General features: G+C 42.7%; 1 protein-coding gene across 10 annotated transcripts in view; it reads right to left on the bottom strand.

Annotated features, from left to right (window-relative positions):
• SLC37A3 (solute carrier family 37 member 3) overlaps nucleotides 1-13,885 on the bottom strand; it is a 50,040-nt gene that overhangs the window by 6,553 nt on the left and 29,602 nt on the right. For all 10 annotated transcript variants that reach the window (XM_059396274.1, XM_059396280.1, XM_059396273.1 and 7 more), the window contains 7 exons: nucleotides 10,746-10,842; nucleotides 8,632-8,716; nucleotides 7,893-8,071; nucleotides 5,458-5,599; nucleotides 3,535-3,636; nucleotides 2,884-2,931; nucleotides 1,680-1,831 (listed from right to left, as the gene is read on the bottom strand). In XM_059396274.1, coding sequence (XP_059252257.1) covers nucleotides 1,680-1,831; nucleotides 2,884-2,931; nucleotides 3,535-3,636; nucleotides 5,458-5,599; nucleotides 7,893-8,071; nucleotides 8,632-8,716; nucleotides 10,746-10,842 — 805 coding nt within the window. The remainder of the gene's footprint in view (nucleotides 1-1,679; nucleotides 1,832-2,883; nucleotides 2,932-3,534; nucleotides 3,637-5,457; nucleotides 5,600-7,892; nucleotides 8,072-8,631; nucleotides 8,717-10,745; nucleotides 10,843-13,885) is intronic.

The following is a 13,885-nucleotide window of genomic DNA, read 5'->3' as shown; positions in this document are numbered from 1 at the left end:
GCGGGACTCGATCCCAGGACGCTGGGATCGAGTCCCGCATCGGGCTCCTTGCTCAGCAGGGAGCCTGCTTCTCCCTCTGCCTACCATTCTGTCCGCCTGTACTCGCTCTCTCTCCCTCTCTCTCTCTGACAAATAAATAAATAAATAAAAATCTTAAAAAAAAAAAAAAAAATGAAGAAAACATTAGGGAGAAAGGATAACCAAAAATACAAAAATATCAGAAAAGGATATCCAGTACAATCACCCCTTACCTTTATATAAAGACCTCTGAACTGGAAGCCAATATCATTTTTGGTTCCTACTCCAGCACACAATAAAGTAAGCACATTTCTCCTACTTTTGCTAGGTTTTTTTTTTTTCTCCCTTCAGTCTCATAATCAAGTACACTAAGCACAGCACACATTCATCATTCATCCTATCAATCACTCATTCTATAGTCATTCAACAGATGTGGACACTTCTACTGTGTGCCATATACCCCTCCCCCCCACGTACTGGGGCCACCATGGAACATAGTAACAAAGAACTATGTAACATATGGCTGGGTAGTGATGAGCATTAGATGGCTTATTTTTCTCAATACTGGCTCTCTTATTAACCACCAGCAATCAGACGTTGCTGCTCTATCCCCACAGAGCAAGCAAAACAGCAATATTCAAGGCCAGTAATGACCTGAGTGTCAAAACTAAGAGACTTTTTCCTCCCATTCTCCTTCTCTGGCCCCTTTACACCTCTGATCTCACTGACTAACACCTCCCCTTGCCTAATGGCACTGCTGACTTCCTATGTCTTTGACCACTGGGCAACCCCTGAAGTCTTGCCTGTATTTTCTTTGCCCATTAAACATCTCATTAACTTTCAAAGTTTCATCTATTTTATCTAATGCAGATGATTCTCTGACGCTTATTTTTGCAAAATCAGCCCTCAATGTCCTGGAAAGGTATACCCTAGGAGAGGCATGAGTCACGACTGTCCTGAGGAAGACAAGGCTGAATTTAAGCCTTCGAGTAGTTCTGACTACTTACTGTAGGCCAGTCTTAGCCTAGTCAATCAATTCAAGTCTAGTGTGCATGAGAATCACCGGGAAGTCTTGCTGAAACAGATCTCCAGGTTCTAATTCAGCAAGCCTGTAGTAAGCTTAGTGTTCCCTACTTTAAATAACCCAGATGATTCTGACACAAGACATTTATGAACCTGCATTTGAGGCACAGTCACTGGAAGCAGAGAAAGTGACTGAGAGCAGCTGCCGAATCCATGGTAATTTCTAGTGGGATCCATGGGAGTACACGTGTCTGGTACAGGAGAGGAGGTAGGGTGTGCATGCCACGTGGGGGATAACGAGACACTTGTCTCGTGGCCCCTCGGAGGGCCAAGTTCAGGCTGGAAAGAAGGGAACAGCAAACTGGGACTGAGGTTCTGTCTTAAGAGGTGTCAGCTTATTTCCAGACAGGAAGAATCTGGAAATAAAAGTGGAAAGAAGAAACTGAAAAATGAAAAGGGACCTTCCACATTACATCCCATCAGCTGACTCCAGAGAAGATTAGGAACCTAAGGTGGACAGAAAAGCGTACTATGCGGCACAAGAGTGTCACCTGCTGTGGCCCGGCGCGCAGGTGTAAATTCTTCCACCGAACGAGACTACTCACCACTCAATTTCAAGCCCTCTCTTGTTCCCTCACCTGGCCCACGGCAGCTCCAATGCTTCCAGTTCCGTCGACAATTCCTGTGACGGTTGCCAAAGCCTCACTGCTCCCTTGGATCAGCTCCTGGCGACCCAGGTCCGCAGAAATAGCAGAGCTAATCATGTTAGAAGGTCCGCCAATAAAAAATCCTGAGGTCATAAACAAAACAGGTTCTCATTAAGTAACACTATTCATCGCACGGCTAGAAATCCACTGGACAAGGCAACTCTTATCCCAACAGTTTAATCAGTACATTGGACAGAAACAGCAAAAGGGGGAAGAGGAAAAAAGTACAAATGAAACCTCTTCCAGATCATGTTGTCTTCAAACTAGTTAGCATCCACTTTCCTGAAAGCCCTACCTGAATTATATGATACTCTGGTATCTTTTATAAAAACTAAAAGTGCAGGAAATACAGTGAATATACAGCCTTTCTAATCCTGTCAAGGCTGTTATTATTATTATTACTATTATTCAGTTATTATTATTACTATCCAGACATTATTCAGTAATAACTAATTACACTCGCCAGCTTTTACTACGCTAGAGTTGTTATCAACTGAGTATCTGACTACCCAAATTCAACCACACATACTGGGAAAAAAGAAAAAAGAAAAGAGAAAAGGCTCTGTAAGCAGTGCAGACGGTTCTAGCAGCCACTGTTCTCCAAGAGGCTGTCCAAGGCCTTGCCACAAGTCAGCCCACGTGACTCGATCCACAAGGTAGGAATGAGTCCCGTGCGCCTCCCGTACCATGAGCCGCCCTCGCTATCCTGAGTAGGAGCTAAAGTTTAAAAATCCTCTTTATATACCATGATCCCTAATTACACTCAACTGTTTCATCTGGTGTTCACATGGAGAAATACTGACCAATTCTAACACAGGAGGAAAAACTTTTTGAAAGCTGGGAGATTGGTTTCCAATGTGGCGTCTTCCTAAACTACCTCCAGAAGAACTACGGGAAGCTGCAGCAGCAATCAAACACTTCAGAACATCTCTGTGAAAGGGGACTGCTTCTGTAGCAACAGGACTGAGGAGGTCACATAATAGCAGAGAAACAATCTGAATCTGAAGTAGGAAGCTTTCCTTTATAATGAAGGTTTCAATATTACTCAAACCAAGGGAGCACACAGTTTCCCTTTCTTCCTTTTTATTTACAGAGGAGCAGGAACAGTGTAGTGAAACAGAGCCACACCACATACCTGTAACTGCCATCAGAAGTGCATTAATGGACTTATCATTTGGAGAACCTACGAGAAAAGACGCAGAAACAGCATGCTGACTTTAAAAGCAGATTACACAGGCCCCCACTGAACAGCACAGAAAGATCTGGATCTCAGTGACCTCACAGATCACTCCCAGAGACAACAAAGGGACACAACTCTTTCACCGCCTACTCCAACTTTTATTTGTAATGTCTGTCTCTTGCTGGTGCTCGAGCTAATGAGACTTCTAAAAGCTAAAGAAAAACTCTACTCCCATCTCAGCAGCATCTTCAGGGACATATACCAAACCTACTAATTACCATCTTTCCTCTTTTGAAACCCTTTCCCTTTTATTGTTTTATTGGCTCTAATGCTGGCCCTCTGGAGCCTACCCTCAAACAAAGCATATACACTCCCAAGCAAGCTTTTAAACAAACCAACAAAGCAGAAGAGATGCCAGTTTCCTCCCCAACACAAATAAAACTACGTGATGATACTTTTACCAGGCATTTAGAGGACAATACAAAGGTCTCCTATCAGCCTTTGTAGCTGGTCCCAAGCATCTCCCCAGGGTTGACAGCTGACTCATGGCAAATGCCTTAGTCCTGAGAGATCAGAAAAATAATTTAATTGCAAGGGAATACTCACGGCTATATCCAACGAGGGACCCAACGGCCAGAAGCAAGCTGAGAGCTAAAACCGGTGCTCTCTTCTGTAATATGTCAGAGATGAAACCTTGCAAAGTCCCACCTGCAAGTTCCAAGAGCGCATCACAATCAAAATCGTTTATAATTTAGCTCCATTATCTGAAGCTTGTTCCCCACGTACCCTCTCCCTGCTATCAGGATCCTGACACTGGTCTATCCCAAAAGATGGCTGACTCTCCGAAAACAGCTTCCTCCACAGCTTCCTTTAAGGAAGATTACTCGGCCGTTAACTGCCTTGATGGCTGATGGCGATAGGACACCATGAATCAGACAGGAAAATAAGGAAAAAAGAAGAAGTCATCAAAACCCCCCACTGTTCCTTGCTGTTCTCCCTTCCCAAACCAGCTATGAAAGCTTTTCCTGATTTTTCTGCTTTTTTATTTTAATTTTCTTTTTTCTTTTCTTTTCTAAGAGAGAAACTGCCCATGCATGTGTGGGAGCAGACAGAATTTTTTTTTTTAAGATTTTATTTATTTATTTGACAGACATCACAAGTAGGCAGAGAGAGAGAGAGAGGAGGAAGCAGGCTCCCTGATGAGCAGAGAGCCCAATGTGGAACTCAATCCCAGGACCCTGAGATCAAGACCTGAGCCGAAGGCAGAGGCTTTAACCCACTGAGCCACCCAGGTGCCCTGCTTATTATTTTAAAAGATGACTCATTAGGGGCTCAGTGGTTTAAGCCTCTCAGGGTCCTCTGATCTCAGGATCCAGGGAGCCTGCTTCCCCCTCTCTCTCTGCCTACTTGTGATCTCTGTCCGTCAAATAAATAAAATCTTAAAAAAAAAAATTCTTAAAAAAAAAAAAAAGATGACTCATTAAAGACCATGCCTCATGGGCTATTAGTAGCAGCCAATGAATATCTACTAAAACTAAATGCAGTGACTATGACTTGATGATCATGAACAAGTAGGATCTTTAGAAAGAGGTAATGTGAATCCTCTAAGCAACAAGGTCACACTTAGCTGTAGCCCCATTTAGAGCCACAGGGGCTATGGGACATCTGGTACATCCTCAATGGACAGCAAGACCCAGAACAAAGTTCAGGTCTAAAGGTAGCAGCCTCCCCTTTAGCTCTGTAACTAAGAAGTGCAAACAAGTTCAAGTCCAGTAACAGTGTATCACCTGAGGACTCCCTGCTGTCATGTGCTTAGGGCAGCTTAGCCGTACCACAATTCTAATCCAAACATTACAGAAAGAATGTTACGATTCTGCCATAGCCATATATGCAACACCCACTAAAATTCATTCTGTACAACTGTCTTAAAGTTTCTTAAGTACTTGTTTATGCTTCCAGCCACAGCAAAAAGTTACTATAAAAATCTGCTGTGTGCAACAGAGCAGTTGCAAAATACTCACAGAAATCAATCCCCACTATTATCCCCACCTCTGTGATCTGAAAAAATCTACACACTAAGCTAGTATTTTCCCTCTTTGGCTATGGGTGGTAGGAAAGGTGGGAAATAGATAACATGAGCACATTCACATTTTAACTTGGATCTCTAGTATTCAATTAGCTTTAGACCTCAGATACCACTGAAAGTGTGCGAAAGGGTTACATTTCAAGAGATCACAGAGGGAAACATCCCTGTGCTTCCCAACACAAAAGAACTGATCCATAAACAAAGAACTGAGAAAAAAAGAGCCCTATAAATCACAGGGCTGCCGTGGGCTGGCTCTTCTTTTCCATGGGTTCTTTTTTTTTTTTTTTTTTTTTCCAGAGTTTAGCTGTTTACTGGTAGGACGGTTTAGGAAAAAATGGTTGTGGACTAAGTAATAAAACTTAAGATAATGTCAGATTTCATAATCCAGTAAAATATTACTAGCGACTAACTCTCATTATAGGAAAAGATGCATCTGGCATTACCTATAATTCCTCCAACATCGTACCAAATGGACAACTTGTCAGCTTCAGCCTCCTTCCATCCAAAGTTGTTACTCAGATAAAAGGGCAACCAGAAGAAGAAGGAGTAATTTACTAACTTCAGGCAGGCATAGGCCAGTGAGTACTACAAGAAAAACATTCGACTTTCGATAAGGAACAAACAAGAGCACAGCACGACACAATTCTTAATGTAATTAAAAAGCAAAACCATACACAGAAGTTTGGGGAGAAGAGTACGTGATTTTAAAATTACACACATCTATAAATTCCCATTTGCCTGACTTTACCTAGTCTCCCTCTTCTCTTTATCCACATTAGCTTCCAGAAAGGCATGTGCGGCAGGCCTCTGGAATAAAAATACATATGACTATTTCTTAATTGTCTCCAGTTTCTTCTCCTTTCAGTCCCCCGGTAGAAGCAAACCAGTGTTTTGAACCTCAAAGGCAGAGCACACACTCATATTTATTTAGACAAAGATAAAAGGTATTCATACCTATAACTATGATTAACCATAAGCAAAGAAAGCCAGTAAATGTCACAGCTTTTATTCCAAGCAGCCCCACTTTTTTGGTTCTTCTACTTCCTGCGACGTTAACATTATGATCAGTGGAGAGCAATGGGACAAAACTGTAGTTTCAAGGTCTAAGAAAAGAACCGACATTATAACTACTTTCACATTATGATTTCCAAAAGCCTGGTATGCCAACAACCAGTGAAAAAGCAAGAAGCGTCTTTGGTGAGTCAGAAATGAAAGAACATGACTGTCCCGGGCCTTGCGGCTCTACTTTAAGGAATAAAAGTTGCAGCTGTCTTAGGAAGGCAGCAGTGCTAAGACTCCTATATTCAACACATTATTAGCAGGAAATCCTGACATTCAGCATCAAAGGAAAAAGGGGGAGGAACAGAGAGGCTGACTTCAAAGGGTGTCTGGCTAGTATATTCTTTTCCCTGGAGCGGCCTATACTCCCTAGGTATCACTTGTTTTAAAACAGCTTCCCCTAGAGAGCCAAATCCCAATCATGAGGGCGTTTTGTCCAGACAGCCTCCTACAAAGACAAAGGAATTAAGTGAACTCGATTTCCTCTGCGTCCCTGCCCGTGTCAGGGAACAATTGCTTGTGAAATACAAAGGAGTAGCAGGAGTTTCATATTTAGTCACAACAGATGTAAGCTCTGTCCCAGAAAGTAAACTATTACCAGCAGAATATTTTAACAACTACTTAAAAACTACTAATCTTCAGCATAAGAACAGGCCTCGAGAAACTTGCATTTCGCTTGTATAATAATACATTGTCCTTCGGTTACAGAACTGCGGAGACTTACATTCTCATACTTCACTACTGTTTGCAAATGTCAGTCCTGGTGGCCTGGGGGCACAGGCAGAGGGAACTAATAAGTGCGAGGGACAACCACCTGCAGACTCTGAATCTAGCTGAGGGGTGATATTTGTAAAGCACCACTAGACGATAACATAAACAAAACCAGGTGCTTATTCACAATACAGGGACCCAATGTTATAGACCCAGGGGTAGCCTGGTTTACTTTTTACCATCCAGGGTTTCCTGTGTTCTACAGATGCGTGAGAAGGGGAACTGAAGACACAAGGATGGACTGAGTGACTTACCCCAGGCCTCACAGAGAGTTAGTGGGTAAGCTGGAAATATAACCTAGGCCTCTTAACTTCCACTCTCGTGCCTGCGCGCCCGAAACATCAAGACAGAAAAACTGCAGCAGAAGGGATTTAGTTCAGATGTTAGAAAGTTTTCCTGACTGTAAAGGTTTTGGAAACACTGGAATGCATTACCAAGAAATACTGTGGAGTACTGTGTTCTGCACCTTTGAATAAAAGGGTAATTTTCTTTCTAGAATGATAAGAATACAGGCAAATAAGGCAGACTTAAACGAACCATTCAAAACCCCTCTTGGTCGCATGTAATTTATAATATTTCAACAGGTCAGAAAGAGCATATTTAAAAACATTAATTCTGCCTTCTTACTTGAATGCAGGGTCAGGGTCAGCCAACTAGAGCTCACGGGCCAAACCTGTCCACACCCATTTATTCCATACCATCCAGGGTTTCCTGTGTTCTACAGATGCGAGCAGCTGTGGCAGAGACTGTGCAAACCACCCCCCTCCCTCCCACCCCCTGCCCCAGCCCAGAAAGCTGAACACATTTACTATCTGGCTCTTCACAGAAAAGGAACACCCAACCCTACATTAAAATGCACATAAAATTTCAAGTTGTGCCACCCTAGATACAAGCTGAGAGGCACTACACAGTATTCCTCTGAACGTATATTCCTAAATAAAGTATCAAAGAGAAGCTAAATTCTTCAAGATGCCTTATGGCAGGTAGAGGTAATATCCAGGATTTAATATCTCAGGAGCTGTGGTAAGGAGATCTGAACAGTCCTTACCGGGATAACTCCAGGAAGACAACAGGCCTGGTAAAAGCTTATTGCCTTGACCTGGGTAACAGTACTGCCTTCTTGGATGGAATAATTGGGCTCATATTCATCTTCATTTTCCGCACCATTAATTAATGGCCTGTGTGAATCTTCTTCAAAATTTTCTTCTGCCTCGATACCTGGGAGACCTAAAACAATAACAGCCTCGATTTATAGCGTGCCTTCTAGACGCCTGGCCCTTTTTCAATGACATTACACTATCTCTATTACACACTATTAAACTGACATGTCTCTTCAATTACACGCAAAAGACAGAACTGTATATCTATTTGCTTCTGTGGTTTTGCTTGTATGTAACCACAGGTAAGTATCAAACTAAATTACTTTCAGGTAAGTACCGAACTAAATTAATTACTTTTATGAAGGGAAACAAATCTGTCTGAAGAAGTGAAATGAGAAACAGATCATGCTAATTTCCAGTCAGTGTCTCAATCACAAAACTCATCTGCAAATGGAGAGTTTTCCCTGAATCTAGGAAGGTGAGCCTTGCTCCCCTCAAACATGTGCAGCTGTGCTCGGTCAGTCAACCGGTGTCTATGGGACACAAACAGCAAATACCACTCCTTCAACCCCCTGAAAGGACCTCACAGTTCTCCTAGGGAAAGAGACACTGGCTGTGCCGGCCTCAGATTTCTCTTCGCCCATAACAGCAAAGAGGTGCTGAACGGGAAGGACAGCTTCTCCTCACCAATTTCTTCTGGTGACACCAGGAGTCCAAAGAAGATGACGATCCCACCAGCAAACTGCACAGCCGCTGTCACCAGAAAGGCATACTGGAAAAGAGAGGAGAGAGGTATTGCTTACACATCTGGGATACTGGTTAGACCACGTTCACTAAAAGCACACGTGGGGAAGGTCAGGACGGGGAGCAGGGGACGGGGGATCGGGAAGGAAATGAACACTGAGTGCTCAGGCCATGCCAGGCATGGAGCGGTTTCACTTGTGTTTTCCATGCATTGTGCCCTGGAGGCTCAGAGAGGCCAGTTAAGGTCCCAGCCACACTGAGTGGTACCACCACAATTGTGAAATCGGGACTGGCTCCAAAACCTCATTCTCTGTCCCACGGAGCCTCCCACCAGAGACAGTATCTGCCCTCGAAAATATTCTCTCCAGTTGAAGGGATTAAACAATACACCAAACAATAGTACAAGGCTTCAAGGAGGAGAATAAAGGAGAAGGCCCAGTCCTAATAAAAAACACAGACCGAAGGAAACAGCTAATGATGCTGGCGCAGCAACACAGTGGCCATAGGAAGAGCTGAGAAAGCAACTGACGGCCTGTCCCAGCACGCCTGAAGCAACGCGACAGGGTGCGAATGACAGAGAAAGCCTCCTGCGTGGTCAAAGCAGGGGCTTCTACTGAGGGACAGCTGAGAAAACTGCTAGGAAAACGTGCAATCAAGATTAAAGAACCTCAGGGGCTCCTGAGTGGCTCAGTGGGTTAAAGCCTCTGCCTTTGGCTCAGGTCATGATCCCAGGGTCCTGGGATCAAGCCCCGACATCGGGCTCTCTACTCAGCAGGGAGCCTGCCTCCCCCACCCTCTCTGCCTGCCTCTCTGCCTGCCTCTCTGCCTACTTGTGATCTCTCTCTGTCAAATAAATAAGTAAAAATCTTAAAAAAAAAAAAAAAAATTAAAGAACCTCAAAAACCAGGCTGCACAGAGGAATTTTATTTATTAGGGAATGGAGCCTGATGAGAACAGACGGTCTAAATTTCTGGAAAAGACAGTGACAAAATTAGTGTTTCCAGAAATCAAAGTTGGGAGCTGCACCTGGGGTGAACCAAAATTCCCATCTGAGCCAAAGAGTATAATCCAGATGCAAAGCCAAGAAGCCTGGAATAAAGGTGAGTGGGAATACAGGAAGGCCTTACCGAGCCATTCTTCTGAGACCAAACACTTGATCAACTAGTTCAAGATTTACCTACTTTTTAAATGAGCAACCTACTTACTTTTAGTTATTTAGGTTTTTGAATACATCACACTTCCACGTGATCCAAGCAACAAAAAGTAGATGGAGAGTAAACAACCTCCCCTTCCACCTCTTCTCCCATCCACTTAATTCCCATTTTCCTAACATATAACCATTGTTGCTATTTGATTTCTACTTTCCAGAGACTGTTTTAGAAACATACAGGCCAATACCAATACATACTCTGATTCTTTCTCTATTTTATAAAAATGGCATCCTTCAGCCCACATTGTTCTGCACCCTGGCTTTCCTCACTGAACAAACCACAGAGAACTTTCCCTACCAAGACCCAGAGCTCGGGGCGCCTGGGTGGCTCAGTGGATTAAAGCCTCTGCCTTCGGCTCAGGTCATGATCTCAGGGTCCTGGGATCGAGCCCCACATCGGGCTCTCTGCTCAACAGGGAGCCTCTTTCCCTTCCTCTCTCTCTGCCTGCCTCTCTGCCTACTTGTGATCTCTGTCTGTCAAATAAATAATAAATAAAATCTTAAAAAAAAAAAAAACTACACATTCAAAACGTTCACCTCTTTTTCTGTGTATTGTTGGTCTTCTTATCACTTTGCAGGCATGCTTTACTTATTAGGAAGATTAGCTCTTGAACTGTAACATGAGTTGCAAATACTTTTTCCCAACTGATTATACTGTCTTCAGACTTGGGTATTTTTCCCGTGAATAATTTCTGTGTTTGAAATTCTCAAAAGTTTGTCCATTTTCAATGTAAGCCTTGCCCACCCAAACACAGCTCTACACAGTTCTAAATGGCCACAGTATTATTTCTTAAAAAGAAAAAACATATTATATGTACTCAAGAAAAAGCTAGAAGGAAATACCTACCTCATAACCGTATTGCAGAACAGAAGAGGCTAGGCACGCTCCCAAAATATTGCCCACTGAAGCACAGGCACTCCAGAGACCGAACACAACTCCTCGTCTAAGAGAACAGGGACACAAAGAAGACAACAGAATCAGAAGGAATTCTGGTGCAGTTCAAATACAAAATGGCCAAAACATTGAAAGTTCACATTCCAAAAATCAACATTCTATCTTAAGATTTTTTTAAAGTACACCCAAACGACAAAACATTCAGGTCACTTAAAGATAGTATTAAACTAGGGGCATGTGGGTGGCTCAGCTGGTTAAGCATCTGCCTTCAACTCAGGTCATGATCCCAGGGTCCCAGGGAGTCTGCTTCTCCCTCTCCTCCTGCCCTGTCTCCCTCGCTCTCTCTCTCTCATGTGGATACTCTCTCCCTAATAAATAAAAACTTTTAAAAAAAAGATAGCTATTAAACTAAAGTTCAATTTTGGACGCATCATAAGCCACTGCTAAGAGAAATTTGAAAATAAGCTACAGATTAGGAGGAAATATTTGTTTATTGCTTACCTAATAAAAGACCCCCTTCCAGAATATAAAGAACTCTCAAAAATCAATTATACAAAACAAACAATCTGGGACACCTGCTGGTTCAGTAGGTGAAGCATGCAACTCTGAATCTTGGGGTTATAAGTTCAAGACCCACACTGGGTGTAGAGATTACTTTTTAAAAAAAATTAGGGCGCCTGGGTGGCTCAGTGGGTTAAGCTGCTGCCTTCAGCTCAGGTTATGATCTCAGGGTCCTGGGATCGAGGCCCACATCGGGCTCTCTGCTCAGCAGGGAGCCTGCTTCCCTCTCTCTCTCTGCCTGACTCTCCATCTACTTGTGATTTCTCTCTGTCAAATAAATAAATAAAATCTCAAAAAAATAAAAAATAAAATTAAAAAAAATTAAAAAAAATTAAATCGGGGTGCCTGGGTGGCTCAGTCATTAAGCCTCTACCTTCAGCTCAGGTCATGATCCTGGGATCGAGCCCCACGTCAGGCTCTGCAGGCTCTGCGCGAAGCCTGCTTCTCCCTCTTTCACTCTTCCTGCTTGTGTACCCTCACTGGCTGTCTCTCTCTCTGTCAAATACATAAAATCTTTTAAAAAATTAAAAATTTAAAAAATTAAATCTTAAAAAACCCAATAAAATGTTAAAGAGTATGAATCTACAATCATTTCAAGATAAAAATGTTTTTGAAAAGAGGCTTCATGAAGACAAAAACATGACGCCAATAAGCACCTAAAAGGTGTTCAACATCGTCAGACATTAGGAAAATAAAAATTAAAACCACGATAATGTACTACATACCTACTAGGATAGTTAAAAGTGAAAAGACCACACATGTGTTGGCAAGAATACACAGCAGTTAGAGCCCTTACATACACTCTGCTAATGGGAATTTAAAATGGTAAAACCACTTGGAGATGAGAACGCCAGTTTTTTATTTTTTTTTTCAAAGACCTTATGTATTTATGTGTCAGAGAGACGGCACACAAGCAGGGGAGTGACAGGCAAAGGGAGAAGCAGGCTCCACACCAAGCAGGAGCCCTATGATGTGTGACTTGATCCCACCACCCTGGGATCATGACATGAGCCTAAAGCAGACACATTTAATGGACTGAGCCATGCAGGCGTCCCGACCACCAGTTTCTTAAAAAGATAAACATTCACCTACCACATGACCCAGCCATTCTACTCTGACATATTCATCCAAGGAAAATGAAGGCATATGTTCATACAAGGATTTGCACACAGACGTTCACAGGGGCTTTATTTGTAATAGCCCAAAAGCGACAACAATCCAAATGTTCATCAACAGGTGCAAAGATAAACTGTGATCCAACAGATCACTGCTCAGCTATAAAAAGGAATGAACTATCGAGGTACATGACATGACTGGATCTCAGAATAATCACACTGAACTAAGCAGATAAGAAATAGTATATACTGTATGGCTCTACTGATATGAAATGTGAGAAAATTCAAATTAATCTAAAGTGACAGGGGTACCTGAATAGCTCAGTCAGTTAAGCATCTGCCTATAGCTCAGGTCATGATCTCAGGGTCCTGGGATAGAGCCCTGCGTTGGGGGGATGGTGCGGGAGGGAGGTCCCCGCTCAGCAAGGAGTCTGCCTCTCCTTCTCCTCTGCCTGTCCCCTTGCTTCTGCTCACTCTCTCTCTCAAATACATAAATAAAATCTTTTAAAAATAAATAAATAAGTAATGATCTACAGGGACAGAAAACAGATCAATAGCTGCCTGGAGATGGCAGTGGGAGGGAGGAAGAAGACAGCAAGAGGTGGGGGAGAGGAACTACCAAAGGGCATGAGGAAACTGTTGGGGGTGATGGGTAAGTCCATTGCCCCATGGTGGTTTTAGGAAGGTATGCAGGCTGAAACTCATCAAATGGTACATCTTAAATATGTGCAGCTTATCACATACTTTATTTTTTTTTTTAAGATTTTATTTATTTATTTGACAGAGAGAGATCACAAGTAGGCAGAGAGGCAGGCAGAGAGAGAGAGAGAGGAGGAAGCAGGCTCCCTGCCGAGCAGAGAGCCCGATGTGGGACTTGATCCCAGGACCCTGAGATCATGACCTGAGCCGAAGGCAGCGGCTTAACCCACTGAGCCACCCAGGCGCCCCAACACATACTTTAATGAAACCATTAAAAACAAAAGGAAAAGAAAGGATGGGTAGACAGAGAATCTAGTAGAAGGAAAACTAGCTATTACAACAGTCCTGGAGAAAAATTATTAGCTCTGAACATAGGTAATGGCAGTAGAGCTAGTAAAAGAAAGGGGAGTTAATTTTTTTTAAAAGATTTTATTTTAGTAATCTCTATACCCAATGTGGGGCTCAAACTCACGACCTTGAGATCAACAGTCACATGCTTTTCTGACTGAGCAAGCCAGGTGCCCCATATTAATTTTTTTTAACATCAAAACTTGTATTTTATTCTATTTAACACATATATTCAAATGTGTTTATTGATTTATAAGGAATTTCTACACCCCACATGGGGCTCAAACTTACAACACCGAGATCAAGAGTGGCTTGCTTTTCTGATGGAGCCAGGCTGGCACCCCTCTATTAATAACATACTATGTTATG

The sequence above is a fragment of the Mustela nigripes genome, chromosome 4 (genome assembly GCF_022355385.1).
Source record: "Mustela nigripes isolate SB6536 chromosome 4, MUSNIG.SB6536, whole genome shotgun sequence".
Taxonomy (NCBI): Eukaryota; Metazoa; Chordata; class Mammalia; order Carnivora; family Mustelidae; genus Mustela; species Mustela nigripes.
This window is presented reverse-complemented; position numbering and strand designations above follow the sequence as displayed.